Genomic DNA, 19,235 nt, shown 5'->3' on the forward strand with positions numbered 1-19,235 from the left:
CATGAAGTCTTTGATACATGCTACTTCCATTAATCATCTACTCTGCATTTGTAAGTGTTAATGCTATTTTCTTCACTTTTTCAAAGCAGACGATTTACCTTGTGATAACAGGAAAAGTGCATGTGTAAATGTTAAAAGCGAATATGGCAGAGTTCCATTTAGTGGCTCCAGGTTCAGGGTCCTGATGTTGTTCATGCTGTTTACCCTTTGTTTTTGTGATTGTGATAAATCACTGTAACTAATGATGGATGACACATCTCCACTTCCTCCCACTGTGCAAAAATGTCATATTGGATACCAGTGCTGCAATCTTGCACTGGTGATACTATTTGGAGGAGAGTCTGTGCAGTAGTGATCAAGGAGTGGACTCAAGGTCCCACCCACACACCTGCCTGACCAATCCCAAGTCAGTCTCTGCTGTCAATCATGACGTCTCCCCTGTTTATAGCTTACAGTCACTAAATACAACACAACTTGAACATAGGTCAGTGTGACAAAAACTAGCTAAATGACAGAAACCATGTTTAGAAAAATGTATCTGATGTGTACATGTGTAGTTTGGTCCATGTCCCATCCTCTAACATGGAGGAGGTGGGATTTAGGATTGCAGCCAGCCACCAGGGGGCGATCAAGATGTTTTGGCTTCACTTCTGGGAGCTGTCACGTTTATATAGTGTGACAATTGTCTGGTGGGAATAATGACTACAGATTCCTATTTATTACAAAACAGAAATATCCCTTAACAACACTGTCACTCAAATTTGTCCTTAGCAGTGAACCAAAGCATCGACGTCAGAATATATAAAAGTCAGAACTTTAATATTATCTTCAACACGGAAACATACACTTTCACTTTGGAATATTTCCCCTTCTCCCTGGGTGCACCAGAAGAGCCGGCGTCTGACCCAGCTGCCTCCAGAGAGCGGGCCCATGACCGCGGACGCTCACACGAGAGGAAACACCACCACTCCTCTGTGGACAAGCAGCGCTACTACTCCTGCGACCGCTTCTGCAGCCGGGAACACTGCCACAGCAAATCTGCCACCGCTAGCTGTGCCGCCTCCCCCTGTGAGGGGCAGGAAACCAGCAACAAGCAGGTGGGAGGGCACAGGCCTGTAGAATAGGGCCAGATGAGGCTTGAAGTTTATCTGACTTCATTTACGATCTGTGATTTCTGCTGTCCCCCTGAATGTGATTCTAAACAAGATGGAAAACTCCGAACTCCAAAACACTGAACCTCTCGTGCTGCTGCTCGTAATAATTAGAATAGTATTTAGAGGAGTGTGGATTGTGATCAAAGTGATATTAATATTATATTTCATGGCAGTGTTGATGGTTGATTAAAAGTAATTAGCTCAATTCTTCATTTTACTGCTGAGATTCATACACCTCCAAACAAACGTATATCATCCTGCTGATACAAATATGTGGAAACAGTAAATCAGTTTATTTTATGTAAAAGGCCTATGTAACCAATTTTCATTCATTTTGCATAAATATAAAATCTAGTCTAGGCTGAATAGAATTGAATGATCAGCTACAGTACACACACAGTCACTAAATAATCACGAGCAAACCAATTGTGTATTCATCCTCAGCAGAAAATAGTCAACAAACTATTTCCTCATGTGTGAGTGGCTTTTGAAACTGACTTTAGGAAAGATGGATTTGATGGGATCCAGATTTTTTTAGATGCTTTAGAACCAAAGTCCAATTAGATAAAACATTATCCAACCCTATATCCCCAACTGGTACAGAAATAAAGAGGAAAGGTTACATACATAGGCAAATACAAATTATGTGATATAAAAAAGTAAACTGGAAAGCCATAATAATTATGTCGTGAAAAGTACATCTCAACATTTTCAGACAATAATTGGTTGCTTGTGACTTCATTTATATTGGTTTTAAATAATCACATATAGACATATACCTTCCGTTGTACTATATTTTTCTCACATGATATTGTAACTTCATAGAGACGTGGGGCTGGAGTATGCATCCTCGAGCGTTGGCGCAAGAATCGTAAAACAACTTTAGAATCATCATGTTGGAAATGTTGGAGAATCAAATGACAGGATAAATAAAAGAGATGAAACATAACAATGTTAAGCACACAAATCAGGACCTCATTAAATAAATTGTGTGGCGTCAACAGGGTGCTGACATCATAAAAAATGGTTTGAACACAAACTTTAATTTTGTGTGCATGTTTGTGCAATGAATGCTAATTTGAAGCACCACAGTTCTATCACTGAATGAACACTCTTTATTTTATCTTGCATGGCAGCACAGAACATTGCTGATAATTTTGTTAAGGTTTCACTTTATATATTAGCTTTTATGCATAACTTGTGGCAGGACTTTTAACGCAAAAAAAACCATTAGAAAGGGAAGACTGGCTTCAAGTCTCTTCCAGCTAACGGCTAACAGTTAGCGGCTTTTGCGTGAATGTTAAATAATTGAGGTGAGTCACAGTGGGCGGATGTGTTTTGCACTGCTACATGCTACATATCTGCATATTAAACAGTAAGGTGACTCATAGAGCAGTGCAACCTTAGAGCAGCATGGTGCAGATACTGTGTTGACTGTCGAGGTGTTATTGTGATTCCTCTGCATGCTCTTAATACTGTCTCCTCTGTCTGCCTGTAGTGCAGCCTCTCATGGCCTTTCACTTCTTTTCCCACTTTCTCTCTTCATCATTTCCATCCTTTTTGTCTGTCCGCCATTACCTTTCCATTCGTGCTTGTCTTCTCTGTCTTTGTTCTGTCCCTCATTTGTTCTGTCATCTTTTGTGACATCGTATTTTGGTGTCTTTCCTTTCTTCTCCTTTCCTCCCTCTGGCGGCCCTGTCCCTGTTTCCTTCCCTTTACCTTTTCACTCTTACATATTTTGGTCATCGTTCTCTCGTTTCAAATTGCTTGTCCAATTTTCATCTAGGGCAGTGGTTGGGTTAAAGGCAGCCCAGTGGCATTGAGTTCCAGTTCTAGCACGCCAAGCCGCGGACGTCGGCAGCTCCCCCAGACCCCCCTTACCCCACGGCCAGGGGTGGCCTACAAGACTGCCAATTCCTCCCCCGTGCACTTTGTGTCCAGCCAGGCCTCTGTGAGTCCCGGCCGGCTGAGCCGCGGCCTGTCGGAGCACAACGCCATCCGGCACAGCAGCTCCCTCCACATCCCCTGCCCCGTCACTCGTATCAGCTCCGAGCCCTTCCTGGGCCGGGGCCACGGCGATGCCCTGGGCAGCCCTTACGGCAGCCTCCGGGACCAGCTGGACGTCTTCCAGGATGTGGCGTCATTCTCGCCCAGCCCCCGTACCGGACGCTCATCTTGGACCGCACTGCCTCGCATGATGGGAGCCCTGCCTCCGGCTCCACAGCAGAACCTTGGGGTGCCCAATGGGTACCACTTCAGCTTTGGGGGCAACACCAGCCCAGGCTCTGGCGTCAGGGCACCCAGGTATTACCAGGAGGCAGAGGAGGATGAATGGTGCTAGCATGGCTTTAAACCAACCTTTTTAATGCATTTTGAGGAACTGTGATGAGTTTTATCATCTTCTTTAAAGGCTTTAGTTTACATTGTCACTGTGTGTTTAATGCTGTATTTGAATCCTAACTGAGTGAGCTAAGGTGTGGGAGAACATCTATAAAAGGAGAACACTTGAAATGGGTAATATTTGAATGTGATCAAGAAATCATCATCTTTGTCAAAGGGCACATAGCATCAACAAACTGAGCAGTAGTCAGATACATGTATCTTTCAGTAGCTATCCTTGATTTGCTTTGACTTCGGTGTTTTGTTGACACCACCATATCGACCCTCAAACTGCATTACAGTACAAACACAATGTACGTGTATGTTACAATGGTAATACCTCTTTGCTTTAATGGTGTACAGTAGATAGACCAGCAGACCTGCTATGTGTCATTCATAAGTACTGTGTGTATACCAGGGAAACAATTTAAGAAAACACAATGCTATGTATTTCTGTTCTAAAGGATGTTCCAATTAGTTTTTGGCAAAAATAATTTTACAATAACCAAAAGCAGCATTCAAGTTTTTTTCTGACATTTGGAGGCAGCACAACAAACTGTAAACACAACACTATTGTACTATCACTGAATCAAGTTGACAAGGCTAACGTGTTACCTAACTACACCCAGCAGACACGGTGCAACCGTAGCATTCATTTGGACTCGTGTTTCTGATCAGCAGAGAATGAAATTCCAGCAGTGACGCTCCTTTTAGCTCCACTATGGTCTCATCCAATCATGAGAAAAATATCTTCTTCTGCTAAATGCTATTCCCATGATAAGAGTCAGAACAGTAAAGGCTGTCAAACCAAAACAAAAAGCGGAAAGAATCTAAAACATCCATTGGGTTAGAACTACTTCAGCTTCAATTTTAAGTTGTACACGATCTGATCTGATTACCAGGTGAAATGACCTTTGCAAAGACATTTGAAAACAATACGTGATAAACTGAGAACACTGCTCACTGCAGTCAGATTAACACATAGAACCAAACAGCGTTGTTGAACTTGAGGTGCAACAGTGCTTCACTCAGACAGGGCCGCACTCAGACTGGTTAACAGACACGTCAACATTACACCCAACAGCACAACATACTGTATAACAGAGCATCTCCTTTTCAAATTAAACTTTGCTATTGATTCTAACAGTCGCTGAAGTGCGTTTGAGAGTCACTATGGCAGGTTCAACACAAAGTGATGGCACTGCCAACATAGAAACGGGACAAAAAGCCGTCAGTCCCTCATTGAAATGTTTGGAAATAAATAACCTCAAAGACATTATGACACCGTACAAATGGCTGTGATGCTCTTTAGTGTAGGACCGTACCATTCTATGATTATGCTTAATCCTTTATGACATTCCCTCTGGTCAGTGGAACAGATGAAGTGCTGTCACACAGGCAGCGGCGATTGTTTATCTGTTCCCTGTTTCTTGCAAACTTGAAGAGAGAAGCAAAAGTAACCGACTGACAGATTTGTTTTCTATAAAAACTTTTCTTGTAGATGTTCTTTTTTCTTTGAGCCATTTGTTTTTGTATGACATGAAGAAAAAAAACATCAAAGGTGTGTTTTATGTGAACTGCTTCCAGTTTGCCATCGTTTCAGGTCTAATGTTTCTTGCGATGTTTTATGACGAAGTGCCTATCCTTTTAGATATACTGTAGAAAAAGATGCAATGTCAACTGTTTTCTAATGCATCCACACTTGAGTAGATGTTTGGTTCATTCTGGATGTAGCTCTGCCGGAAAACATGTTGTACAGAAAGCCTTATCTGCGAGGAGAGAGAGAGAGAGAGAGAGAGAGAGAGAGAGAGAGAGAGAGAGAGAGAGAGAGAGAGAGAGAGAGAGAGAGAGAGAGAGAGAGAGAGAGACGATAACCTACAGTACGCTGAAAAGACAGGGATCGAATAATTACCTTCTGAACGTTGATTCTTTTTCTTGTTTTTGATAAACTACGTGTAGGTGGGGCAGCCAGAATAACATTGTGGAAATGCTCTGAAAACTGCATAAATATATTTATCCAGTTACATTAATGCCAGTAACACGTTGTGCATGTTTAGATTGTAGACCTGTTCAAGCACCTGCTCTGACCAACTCTTTTTTATATGTTTATTGGAAAGGATGTCACAGAGGGAGCCTGACAAGCTCCTGAATTTGGACTGTTCTGTGTGTGTGTGTGTGTGTGTGTGTGTGTGTGTGTGGGTAGCTAAAGTCTAATGACTGGGGGGTGTTAATGTGTGTGCACTTTCTGATCACAGTAGCAAATTGGTATTTAAGTCAACAAGGGCCCTGTTCGTGTGTGTGTGTGTGTGTGTGTGTGTGTGTGTGTGTGTGTGTGTGTGTGTGTGTGTGTGTGTGTGTGTGTGTGTGTGTGTGTGTGTGTGTGTGTGTGTGTGTGTGTGTGTGCGCGTGTGTGTGTGTGTGTGGATTCAAATTAACATCAGTAGGTATCTGATATATTTTGCATTTATTGATCCAGTTTGATGTTTGGTTTGGTTTCTTCTTTTTTCACTCTCTCATTCACTTCTGGCAAAAACAAAAAACAACAACAGTGATCCTGTAATGTCATGCCATGTATTTCCAGCAGCTACTGTACCATGGAGATTGACAGCAGGAAAAGTTACAGCAAGCTAATTCCTTCATATAAAACATCAGGATTTGGAGTGGGAATGAAAAGGTTCTGTTTTTCTAGAGCTGCCAGTTTGTGCTGGAGTTCAAAGGTCACACAGAAGGAAACAGTTTAGAGTGACTAACTTCTCCACCCACACCAACAACACACCTGCATTGTTAGCTATGTCCCAAATCCATACCATATTCAAACTGAGCTGGTTTTCAGTTCATACAGTGTTCACACTGAAAATCTCTCTCTCTCTCTCTCTCTCTCTCTCCCCTTCTCTCTCTCTCTCTCTCTATATATATATATATATATATATATATAACTGGAATGGCATTCAGTAGGATGCATACCTCCGCTTAAGTCCAACAATTCTCTTATGAAACCACAATAAAATTCATTAGATCGGGATTTTTCCTTGGATCTGCTCCAAATAGCACATACTCATAAATATCAAATCTTCTTTGAGAAATCAACAAAAATGTTGAAAAATGCCTCATCTTGCAATGTTACAGAAAGGGAAAATTATTGTACTATCTCTCTGCATATGAAAAAGGTAAAGTAAAAACCAACAACTGTGAGGTGTGGGGCATAAAAACGCTTGAATAAATACCAAATACATTTATTTCTGTTAAATTCAACTGCCAGTATCATTCCAAATTGGCAGTTTGGTCTGTTGATCTTCCTTGTTTGTCATCTAACAGTATCCTTCTGAAACCAGTTGTTGGCAGATGTAAAAGAGTTTTATACAGACTTGTTAGATGTAGTTATAAGGAGTAGTGGATCCTTCCTGGTGGACAAACTACAGTGTGTACTGATGATGCCAAACACACTGTGAACTATCAGTATGCTGTAAGGAATTGGGACACAGCTAATATGTCCGTAAACATATTGAAAAGCATATGAAAAGCAAAGACTTACTGCCTTTTTCTGGGGCTTGTCAAAATGAATTCTAGGAAATGTAGGACAACCTTTAGAACTAAAAGTACAATAGAAGCAGGTTTGTCATGTGTGATCAGATATAAACACTGCGTTTAATACTGAGACTCTAATAAAAAACTAAATCTCATTTGGCTCTGTTAGACTGTCGCCTAAAGATAAATGAAAAAAAACAATTCCTGAAATCCACAGAGCTGCCACCAGTAAGACTGGCTGCCTCACTCACCTCTGCTTCCAATTTGAAGGGAGAAGTTCTGCAGCTGTCAGAATTCTAGAAAAAACACCTTCTCACCATCTGTAAGGACTGTGTCCACACCTGGAACCACTCTGCTCACATAGACGTGGGCTGAATTCACACACAAACCATATTTGTTATATGCAACTTTACTTTGTGCACATGACTGATGTCACCATCAGATTGTCTGTGGTGAAACTGGGATAATCTGCAGCAGCAGGTAGAGGATGGGGGTTGGGGGTACAGTACAAGGGCCAGACACAACACAACAGATATGCAACAAGACAAACCCACTTCTCCATCCATTCTGTAGCTTCTTCATGTTGGTCTCTTCAGATTCAGGCTTCAGCATGAGTGTGACCAAATGTTTTCTAGAAAATGCCTTGGGAAAAAAATGCAGAGAAAAAAAGAAGGTAAAATACATAAGGGCACAAAGTGTAAACAAGAAACAGAACATTTAGGATTACAGCAACTTTATACTTATATTTGCATGCATAACATTTACCCACCTTGACAATGTCAAATGGAAATTCCATGGCTGAAAATGGGAGGTGGTGTTTCTTGTTAGGTCGTAATAAAAGGGTTCTGATGAATCAACCTTGAGTAGTGTCAAAGTCGTTCTTTTCATCAATGACAGGAACACATTCTGATGAAGAGAGATCCCATTCATTACTCGAAAGGTTTTGTCCGACCATGGCAGAACAATCCTCAAAGCACCTGAACCTTCTAAATCTATGGCCTCTGTGTAGCTTCAAAAGAAACCGTGCATTCTGGGAAAGTGATCTCTTATGTTTGGACCCCACAGTGTCTGTGTCCAAGTCTGGACCAATTGGCCACCAAACATGGGGAGCGTTCCAATCTCTTTATTTCTGCATACTATTGGCCACTACTATAGATGTGGCTGTTTTTTGATAAAATACAGAAGTTTGCATGTTCTAACAATGTATGTGCATGTAGAAAACTTAGTACTTTTAGATACCATGTGTTATTTTGTTGTTGATTTTTAATATTTTGTATAAACTGTGGGGTTCGCTAAAAAGACACATTTCTATTAACTACAGTATTGACCAATGTTGAGAGTTTCCCCCCCCTGTGCAGCAGAGCTGGGACATTCCTTTATTTGGGTCTTGGGATTCAGTGAAATGTTTGTTTGCCTGATTTTATGTTTCTTTGCCAGACTTTGAATTCTACAGTTGTTTCTAACATTTTGTATGAAGCAAAGTTCCTTGAAATAAAAAAGAGTTGAAATGATGCGGTCTCTTATTAGCTGAATCAATCTACTACCCATAATCCATTATGATACAGTGAAAATATTCTGTGCACTTTATCTCAAGTCTTCCTGATAAATCCTCTCAAGCTCTGTCGGACTGGATGAGAAGTGTCTGTGAGCAGCAGCTTCAGGTCTCTGCACAGAAGACAACAAAAGCAAGAGATTCATTTAAAGAAAGTATATAATTATATAAAATAAAAGTATAGCACACTAAACCAACGTGAAGAATTTACATCATAAATACATTAAATAGCCTTATTTTGCATCTGAAGTGTTAACAGGAGCACATGTTTAATAGGATAAAAGCAGAGATGTATTATAAATTAGAAAAACTAGTTCGATATCACTTTTAATAACTATACAAGCTGATATCACCGTATCTGTTTGTAAAGTTGATCATTATGTTGTTTTGTTTAAAACAAAAGGAAAGGAGGAGGAGAAATATGGGGGCCAACCGAGTCCTGAGCTGAACATGAACAGCATCTCCCTGGTTTGCATCTGGTCAAAGACCACATCTCTCTAGATTTGTCACCAGACTATTTTTTAAAGAAATAATTATACCAAGTAATCATACATTAGACACACTATTTGAGAGTCAAAAATATGTAAATATATCCTACAAATAGTAACTCTATTGAAGGCTGCATAATGTAGGAAACAAAACATGAAGTTAAGGACTTGGAGTTGACTCAGGACGTCACAGACCTGAGATGTGGGACACTCACACAACCACTTTGGAGTCAGAAACAGAAACTCTGCTCATTCTCTTTAGATGGGGAGACATCATGCGTTTCATCTCTTTAATCTACTTTTCAAGTGGCACTGTAGGCACTAGCCAATCAAATCATGTTTATGCAAATACAGCTCTTGTCTGACATCAAACTTCAGAACAAAGTAGAGACTGATTGTTGTGTTGTAGAATCAGCCTGTCCTCTATCATCAAACATTGCTGAACCCAGCTAACTTCCCCACAAAGTCGTCCATGGAAGACAATGCTCTGATGGTTTCATTTAAAGTCGGCCATGTTGTGTCCTGAGTAGGCTTAAAACCTTCCTTTTTGATAAAGCCTATAGTTAGAGCTGGCTCAGGTTTGTCTTGGACCTGCTCTTGGTTATGCTGCTATCGGTCTAGATTGAAGGGGACACATGACACACGGAGCTTCTCTTTCCTTCTCTCCCTCTTCATCACTTTAATGTCTCATCAGTACGTAGGGCCATTAAGGTACATCCATCCATCCATTGGATGTTAGTAACACTTTATTTTAAGGGCTGTGACTCACATGACATCATGAACATGGAGTGATCTTAATGACTGTTTGTGACTTTTGTCATTAAGTTTAAATCGGTCATATTACCCTGACACAGCAAGTGGACCAGCAGATTGTAAAAGCTTTTCCAGCCCTATCAAACCCCTGGTGGACCTGATGATGAAGGGCCCAACTGCTCCTCAATATCAAGAAGGTCTGCGATGCTGTGATCAAAGACCTGAAGATACAACACCAGCATGAAGGGGTGCCTTACTCAGTCCTCATCACACAGCACAGCTAAAAATGGAATGCTGGCCACATACCTACTTTAATGCATAATTTCAGCTCTAATTTTACTCTGAATAGTCTCCTAAATAAATACCAGTGAATTCTGACGGGGGTCTCAGCAATTTTTGCATTAACATATGCAGATGTTCCTTTACATAATCATAAGGAGAAATACAATGAGTATATATGAGGACCCTGACCTGAATACTGTTTTTGATGCCAAAGAGAATCCCTCTATAAATTACAGCTAGGTGTAGTGGAGTTCTCAACACTGACTCTTTTAACTTGGTCCATGTCCTACACGGAGGAGAATGGGGTTGGGACTTATGTTGCAACCATAGAGTGTATGGTTGCAACCAGCCACCAGGGGGAAATCAGGATGTTTTGGCTTCACTTTTTTGGTGCTGTCATGCGGTTTATCTTTATAGAAAGTTGTTGATGTGAGCACATTTGCTTCTTTATTGTTGTAGGCTTAACATTCTAAAAAAAAATTGAAAAATATTCTTGGAAGAAAAAAGTTTACAAACATCTTCTCCTTCATCCTGTGGGCGGGGCCAGAGAGCAGGTGAGAACAGACTTCTTTAAAAAATTAAAGCATAGAGATTATACTGGGAAATATTTTTTACAGTTATATTTACAAATGTAAACATGTGTATATAGTATTATTTCTAATTGTCTTCCTTCCATGTGTCGAAAGCACATTGAGTATAAGAGTAAAAGGCTTTTGTTTTGAAGCCTGGCCGGAAGTTACCCTGTGAAGTCCTGCTCGCTTGACGCTGGTGAATAAAGGTAACGGTCATTAGATCACCTCGCAGATGGATGGAAACTGCGGAGCTGTCGATAATTTATAATCACCGGAGTTTACCAGTGGATAAATAACGAAGTCATTTTAGTGTTGGCCGTAGTTGTGTTGTTGTTGTTCTATCGGTAAAAATATGTTTTCAAAACACCAAGTGCACTTTTTGTTGCTTTATGTTGACATGCTGCTCGGATTTGCTGTGGATGCGATGCCTGATCATGGAGAAACATGGAGTTTTCAGTTTTCAGGTAAGATACAGACAGATCAAAGTATTTAAACATAATCAAATAGACTGAAGGGAACAAGTTCATTATCACAGAAGTAATTCGTTGATTTGCTAATTGATATTTTAATAATTGCAATCCGAATAATTTCCATTGTGTGTTATAGCTCCACCAATGTATCGATCCTCACAGAGCTGCTGATGTGTTTTTATTAAGAAGGTGAACTTGCAGATGCATGATGTGGAACTGCAGTACCTGGCCGCTCCGCTTAGAGCCGCTGTTGTACTGAAACATCTGCTCGTTTGATAAGTCCAGTGAGTGAGCCAACCGCTCAGTGACTTTGTGCTTCTGCTGCTTCCTACATGTGCACGTGTGGTAGTTCCCTGTGCCCCCTGTCACCACCTCGTTCCCTCAATGACTTCCAAAGCACACATCTCTGTTCATATGCTACAGACAGATATTAATTTTCCCTTCTACAGACAGATATACATTTTTGGGCCATTTTGCCTCCATTACATGTTGGTGGTGAAAGAAAATACAGAAATACATATTTGGATGTTTCAGAAATAAATTTGCAGAAAGCTGACCATTGAATATAGACTGGTTCAAACTTCTTCTTTCATGTTGATATATTAGAGCCAAAGATTTTTTTATAGACGGGTCTACTCATATATCATTCACGGCCTGATTTATGGAGCACTGGCGTAATGAAACCAGATATTGAAAATTCCCAAACCTTTGGCTCTAATATGTCAAAAACACGAAACAAGATTTTTGAACATGGCTTCATGCAGTGTTCATCTTTCTGTTCTGCAAACGTATACATTTTAGCACATATTTCATTAGATAGTGCCTCATTTCCATATTAATTATTCCCAAAAATGTGCAATATTAAAGAAAAATCTTTTTCACTGTGAGTAATCAACTGGGGGAGTTTCATGGTTAGTTACAGTAAAAATGTATAATTTTCTCTTCACCATGTCTCGCCATTATGCTTAACAACTTTTTATTAAAGATAAACATTGACTGTTCTTTATATACCCATTGCCATGGTGAGTTGCAGTATCAGGGCTCCACTAATGATTGCTTTTTAAAAAATTCAGAATTCAGAATTCAGGGTTAGGCTCAGAGATAGTTTGGACCTGGCCCCAGAGTGGTTTAATAATAGTATGTAACTTGACTAGTTAAGCAATGGGGATTAGGTTATTTACTGATGAAGCACCATTGCCTTCAGTTAGAAAAACTGCAGCAGTGCACCTCACCACCAGTTGGTCCAGCGTCACCTCCCAGGAAACAAATCCTCCATATCCCTTCCCTCACAGTAACAATCTATTGGCATTTGTAAGTTTAACATGATGCTGAGCACTGGCCTGAATTCCTTGCTTCACAGTGTTGATTTTTTTTGAAGGTAGAAACTGCCAGGAACAGCTGACACTTGTGCATTTAAAGAATGAATAAAGGGATCTCTCCTGAGGGAATTCCATCTTTTGATGTGAGGCATGCAGACAGAGCAGGGGTTTCAGCTCTGTTGTATCTTGTATTTGAACAGTGCACCGGGCAGAAAGCTGATGTGTGGACTCTGTGTTCTCCTCTCAGTTCACATCGTCCGGCCAGCTCGCTGACGTCCCATGATGAGCTGATGGCCATTAATTAATGTCACTCACCTTTGATAGCTGAGGCTTGAGTGGAGGGAGCAGCTCCATCTCTGAAGCTGATTGTGTGTTTTGTAAAAAGGAGAATGAGACTTGTATAAAGTGCTTAAACGGGCAAGGAGTAAAGTTGTTGAATTCATAGTCCAAATAGAAAGGGGGAGTAGATAACCACAAGGTTGGGGTGTCCTTTTCTTTCTTTGTTTCCTCCTCCTACCTCCCCAGCCTCTATACCATGGTCGGACTGGCCAGCTGACATAGCAGAACAGTTCCTGGTGGGTAGGTGGACATTTAAAAACTCCATGCAGTTTTTACAGAGCCTTGCACTGTACCTGCCACTCGTGGTGTAAAACTTTCCGGACCCCCATTACATCCATTTGGCTGACGCCCCGCACCCGGAAGTATTATGTAATTAGACAGAAATGAACCACATACAATTTGAAAACAACTTATGTTGAATGCTCACAGGCGATTACGGTCAACCAGGAGCATTTGTACGAGTTAAATATAAATATATAATTAAATAATGTCTAGCATTTTTATACAGACTTTTTTGTCTCAGCGGCGATGCTGGATGTTGCTCCCATGGAGTATACAGTTTCATTTCAATTCAAGTTAGAGCACAACATAAGGTTTAGACCTTACAAACCATTTGAGATAGGTATGAAATCAATTGGGACCATGAGTATCCACATTACATGTTGTGGAATCACCAAGGATGCCAAATGACCAACCCACACTGCCAGTTTAAGGTGGGCAAAAACATTAGAAATGACTTTAATCAGGCAAGAAGGAAGCTCTCATAGCTTTAGATTCCCCTGGGTAATTCTTTTCTGAGGTGAAAGGTATATCAGTTTACTCTACAAACACAGGGGGTCACTGAGAGAGTGTGACCGATTTGGCACCGAGAGAAGAAAAAATCTCCCTCTGTCTCCTTACATAGAAAAGCAGTCTACAGCCACTTGTGCAAGGCTATACAGTTGTTCTCTGAGCTTCAGGATTTGCTAATCAGCACTGATTATTTTACTATAAACTTAAAGCCAAATTGGTGTTTAATGTCTTCAATCAATCTCTCAAAGGTCTAACGCTAAGAGATGGGTGATGACAATGGAAAATCTCTAAATAATTGGCTAATATTTTTTAATACTATAATAATAATACTTTACTGAATGCCTCTTCCTTGAGCAGATCAAGGATAGCTGAACCAACAACGCAGGGATTCTCAGATAGTATGACATACTGAAACTGGTAGCAGCTAATGTATTCTAGGCATGGTTTATTTTGTGCAGGAAGTGTCAGACTTGGCAACATGGGAGTCAAGGCAGTGGAATCCCACATGCAGAGTGGGAAACACAAAGCTGTAAACATGCTAAAAAGTGTGAAGGATGTTTCTGTTCTACTCTTCCCTTGTCTCTTAAGTGGGTGTTGAATTTCAACCTTCTTGGTATTAAAAACTCTTAAAGTCTTAAGTAAAACTTGCCTTAAGGTGTCAGAGGGAAATAATTTCTTTCTGCTGCTGTGTATTAGCCTACTCTATTAGAATTGTTATGTATTTATCTGCGATTGCTGCCTACCTTTTTTGCTATCTAAGCTGTAGGAACCCTGGCTCACACTAACAATGTTAACATGCAAATGCTAACATGTGGATCATCTTAGTTTAGCATGTTAGCATGCTAAAGTTTGTTTACCGGAAGGAAACACAAAATGTGTCTAATTGAAACGTTGGTAGTTTTTGATTTTTGGTCAAGTCAAGTCAAGTCAAAGAATGGACACATCCAAACTTTGGCCTGATGATGGTGCTACATGAAAAAGTCAGGCAATCACTAAATCATGAGGCAATTCAAACATTTTCTTAGCTGAAGTAATAGCTGTGAATATCTCTCCAACTCAACATGTCTGAGCTTGGAGAAAGTCCACAGAACCTCTGGAGGCTCTCACTGGGACACTTTCACACATTCACCTCCTCTGGAGTAACTTCAGTGGAAACTCGCATTAATGTATCATTTGAAATCTCTGGATTATAAACTATTATAAAGTAAAACAATTTGACCAAGTTGGCTTTACAGCAAGTAGGAGTGGTGTTTTCTCTATGAGCTTTCTATGGAGCTACAATGAGAGGCGGCAGAAATCAGCAGAGGAGTCGCTTTTCCTGCTACCTCCTTCCCAGTAGATCCCATGAGTTAGTAATTTAAACAGTTAACATATTATCGTCATGTTTAATTCTGTCCTCTCATCTGGTTTAATGGTAAATTCACCCTCCTGTGGCTCAGGAGGCCGATCAGGTTGTCCACTAACCAGAAGGTCGGTGGTTTGATCCCTGGCCTGATGGCTGTGCCGGCAGTGTATAAGTGATGTGCGATAGAGATATTGCCACACATATGGACTGTATGAATGTGTGTGTGAATGGGTGAATGGCAAATCTGTGCAAGGCCTCGTTCAGTCCTGGTATTAACATGCGTCTCAGATGATCTGATCACAAGTCAGTTCTAATTTACATGTGTGAATGCATCCACAACACCTTGAAGACTCATCTGAGATCTGATCACTCGGACCACATTTGGTCACATACTTCTGTAAGTGTGAGCGTGAATGTGTCCTGGGTCAGATTGAAGGACCACCTCACTTCTACCACTCAGCTGATGTCCTCTGACCAGGTGCAGTTTCATTATGAACCAAAAGTAATTTTACACTTCTCAGTGTTTCCCATTTATTTGTTGCAACTTATACAGTAACATGGATCACCACATGTTGATTTTCAAATGAGTCAAATCTGTCGATAATAGAGCTGTATGCTGCATTTTTTTCTCAGCCCCTCCTGCCCCCCAGCCCCCTGCCTCACACTGCTTCAGACACACAGACACACAGACACACACAGACCCATGTTGACCCATCTGAATAGTCAAAACTGTCAACAGGTGTTCTGATCCCCTGCTAAAGAAGCATGTTAATACCAGGTCTAAACAGGGCCAACAAGTGGTACAAACAGAGGACAGCCTAATACCAGGCAAAACTACTGCTCAGTGGACAAAAGTCATTTCTGTATAGTCAACATGAAAAGTGAACAGGAATAAATAGGCTTATTTGTATGTAATATACATCTCTATCAGTCTCTATATCAATCAGACACAAATATAATAGTCAAGGCTCATACAAAACCATATAACCACAATATCCTTTGTTTGATTCCAACAGGAGAACTTTACTGAATGTTGGACAACTCTTACTGCACACTGTCCCACTGTAGATAAGACAAACTTAAACAGAAGAGTAACACTGGGGACACACTGGTTTCCCATCACATCGTCCATCACAAACAGTTTTGCAGTCACATGCTCTGCGGCCCTGCTGTCTGACAGCCCCAGACTCCCTGTAGCCATGGAACTGTCAGTGTCTGGATGAGCGCCTGGGACACAGTTACGTCCAAATTTACCTCTCGTCTTGTCTCAACACATGGAGTCAAGATGCCAGTTTCTCTGCTCCCACCTGCACACTTCAAGTCAGGGGTGCTTTGAAAAATGACTCCTCTCCATCTGTGTCTCCGTCCTTCTCTCTGATCGTGCAGTAACTGACTCCTCAAATATTTTGTACATTGATGTAAATCCTTTACTATGATATGATTACTTATAAGTATTAGGGTGGCTGTGGCTCAGAAAGTAGGGCATGTTGTCTAGTAATCAGAGTGTCGGTAGTTCGATCCCTCGCTCCTCCTGTCCGCATGTTGAAGTATCTTTAAGAGAGACACTGAACCCCTGAGCCTGCAGTGTGCAAATGAGATGTCTGTATATAGAACGTCTGTGAAGATTTGGAGACACCAGGTCCATGAGAATATCATTTTGACGCTGCACACTGTGTGGATACAGTAACATAGTGTTAGTGCTGCTGACTTGCTCACTGGAGTTTCTCAGTGACAGCGCATGTGTTTCCTTTATCCATGGCGGTTACTGTACTGCTGAGCTCCAGCTCATTCTGTGAGAAATGAATGAATGCTGTTAAGAGCTGCCGTTCCTTGGCACTGGAATCCAACCATGAAATGAGTGAATGTAACGAAAGTTCAGGGGTTAGGTCAGAAGTGAGCAGATTAATGAAATGAGGCTGCTGAATGTGGCTTTTCTTTTAGCTCTTACAACAAGGAAGTGTGGTGGAACCACTGACAAAGTTGTGTACACACTGTATACTACACAGTCTACTCTGTGTTCTGGTTAACTCAACTACCACAGCTAGGCAACAGCAACATGGAAGGCGAATGAGTCCTCTTGTAATTATTTATGTCTATAATAATAATTTAGCGAGCTAGAGAGCTATTGGAAATATCAGGATTTTCCATATTATGAAATTATAATTTGTTTAGTTTGACATCAAAACAACAGTGGTAACAAACAGTTGCTCTGCTCTCCTTAAGGTCCCAGTAAGTGACAGTGAGCCAGCATTAACAATACCAGGACTCAGCAGCTACATGGAGTTCATCCACCATTCACACATGTGCATTTCCTACTGTCACATGTTAAATTATCTTCTGGGGAAAAAAGGCCTTTTGGCCACTTTTGACCTCTAGTGGACAGAAGGACCAGAACAACTGGACTCAACTTAATTCACTGGTTACTTCACAATATTTCTTTGGTGTCTCAACAGAGAAAGTGGATTTGTTGCAGCATTTCTCTCAGATGGTGAACAGCTCCACCAATGTGTCCTTATCGATGGACAGCCAGAGGTGTCCCTCTCTCCACATTGGCCTTTATGGCAGTCTGATGATGGCAACACAACAGGCGTTCGGACCCAGGTACACAAGAATACTGACACGTGTCTGTGTAAGACACTGGAGAATGAAAATGGAAAATTTAAAGGAATAATTCAAACATCTTGAAAAGTGCAATCATTTATTTTTTCGTTGGAGAAAGAGATGAGAAGGGTTAGCTTTTTGTCTATCTCCAGAAAACTGATTCGTAATTATTTGTGAAAATCAAGTAATTTGTCAAACAAAAATGTATGGTTTCAACTTGTCAAATATAAAATTAGTTTTCATGTGTGCTACATATTACTCTATTTAACTTGATTATCTTTGGGCTGATTCACAGAGGTCCCATAAATATTGTTCAATGCAATGGATCTATACATATGATGTGTGTCAGCATATGTGTGTCAGTGTGCATGCATTTTGTGACTGTGCGTGTGTCTCCTGCAGGTTTTCTGATGAGTTCAGCCTGCTGATGGAGCTGCGCAGCTCTCAGGTGGAGGAGAGCAGTGTGGTGACTCTGTTAAACTCCCAGCATCACGTCCACCTGCAGCTCCGCCTCGGCCCCTCTTCACTCACCTTCATCTCCACCCAGCACAGAGAATACGAGTATGCATGACCCTCAGATTAATATTCCCATGTTATACTTTTATTATATGCGATGTGCCCTCTGCGCAAGAAAATAAATAGCAAGCCAAATAGCAACCTGTGGATGCAGGATCTTAGTGAGCCACGTCCCATGTTCCCAGACCTCAGCAGTCCTGAGTGTCTCCCCTCTCTTACTAAACCTGTCCTGCTTCCATCAAATGAAGGTTCACAGTGGGCTCTCTGTTGGATGGTCAGTGGCACCGGGTGGCACTGAGTGTCTCCCCGCTTTGGCTGGAGGTGTATGTGGACTGTTCTTTGGTGGAGAGAGTGAACTGGGCCTATCCTTGGCAGCGCATCTCCACCAATGGCGTTCTGATGATCGGAGGCAGTCTGGACGGCTCAGAGACACCATTTGAAGTAAGGAAATGTGTGTCTTAATGTTACACCTGTACCCACCCATATATTTACTTTATATTTGTTTACTAATGGATGGTTGTGCTGGAGGCTGAATTGATTTCACCACTTGGTGGCAGTAGAGGAATCTTGATTGTATTATCAGTTTTCTGCTCTTAATTTCCAATCATTCCTTAAATGTCATTTTTAAGAAAAAATTGGTCACATGGGATTCTCTCTGTGATTAATGTGTAGAGGAAGGACACATAATGCACACACTTGCCCATCACTCAGACGCTGTGATATTTAAGTATAAATAATAATGTGGAACTTTTTTCTTGTTTGCCAATTTAATTGTACTTTTACTTAATTACATGTTTCCATTACTTCCTTCATCACTGGTAAAGTAAAAGTAAGTAAATATACTGTAAATTTGGACTCACTGAACAGTAATTGTGTCCATCACTGATGAAACCTCTCATCATACAGTGTGACATGATGAACCCTTTTTAAAGTATCTATCTTGAACACAAGGAGTTTTTAGTTTTCTCTCTGTCTTCCTACCACTTGTTTGCACAGGCATTGATCTATGTCCTCACCTGGCCCTCTTGACCTCGTCTCAAGTGTCAAGTCTATATAGCGGGGTGGGGTGGGGGGTTAAAGGTGTGGTTTCCTGGGCCTGAGGTTTACCAATGGTTAACCTATGACCCTTTCTTCCCATTGGTGTCCTC

The 19,235-nt window shown here is 41.0% G+C and overlaps 2 protein-coding genes across 2 annotated transcripts in view; both read left to right on the forward strand.

The window, feature by feature from the left end:
- Positions 1 to 8,569, forward strand: part of cacna1ba (calcium channel, voltage-dependent, N type, alpha 1B subunit, a) — a 90,759-nt gene extending 82,190 nt beyond the window's left edge. Inside the window, exons 47-48 of the mRNA XM_047341406.1 lie at positions 889 to 1,097; positions 2,941 to 8,569. Coding sequence (XP_047197362.1) covers positions 889 to 1,097; positions 2,941 to 3,495 — 764 coding nt within the window. The 3' untranslated portion in view covers positions 3,496 to 8,569. The remainder of the gene's footprint in view (positions 1 to 888; positions 1,098 to 2,940) is intronic.
- Positions 8,570 to 17,488: 8,919 nt separating this feature from the next.
- Positions 17,489 to 19,235, forward strand: part of si:dkey-61l1.4 (collagen alpha-1(I) chain) — a 45,373-nt gene continuing 43,626 nt past the window's right edge. The window contains exons 1-3 of the mRNA XM_035166159.2: positions 17,489 to 17,571; positions 17,974 to 18,132; positions 18,336 to 18,528. Coding sequence (XP_035022050.2) covers positions 17,489 to 17,571; positions 17,974 to 18,132; positions 18,336 to 18,528 — 435 coding nt within the window. The remainder of the gene's footprint in view (positions 17,572 to 17,973; positions 18,133 to 18,335; positions 18,529 to 19,235) is intronic.

The sequence above is a fragment of the Hippoglossus stenolepis genome, chromosome 9 (genome assembly GCF_022539355.2).
Source record: "Hippoglossus stenolepis isolate QCI-W04-F060 chromosome 9, HSTE1.2, whole genome shotgun sequence".
Classification (NCBI taxonomy): domain Eukaryota; kingdom Metazoa; phylum Chordata; class Actinopteri; order Pleuronectiformes; family Pleuronectidae; genus Hippoglossus; species Hippoglossus stenolepis.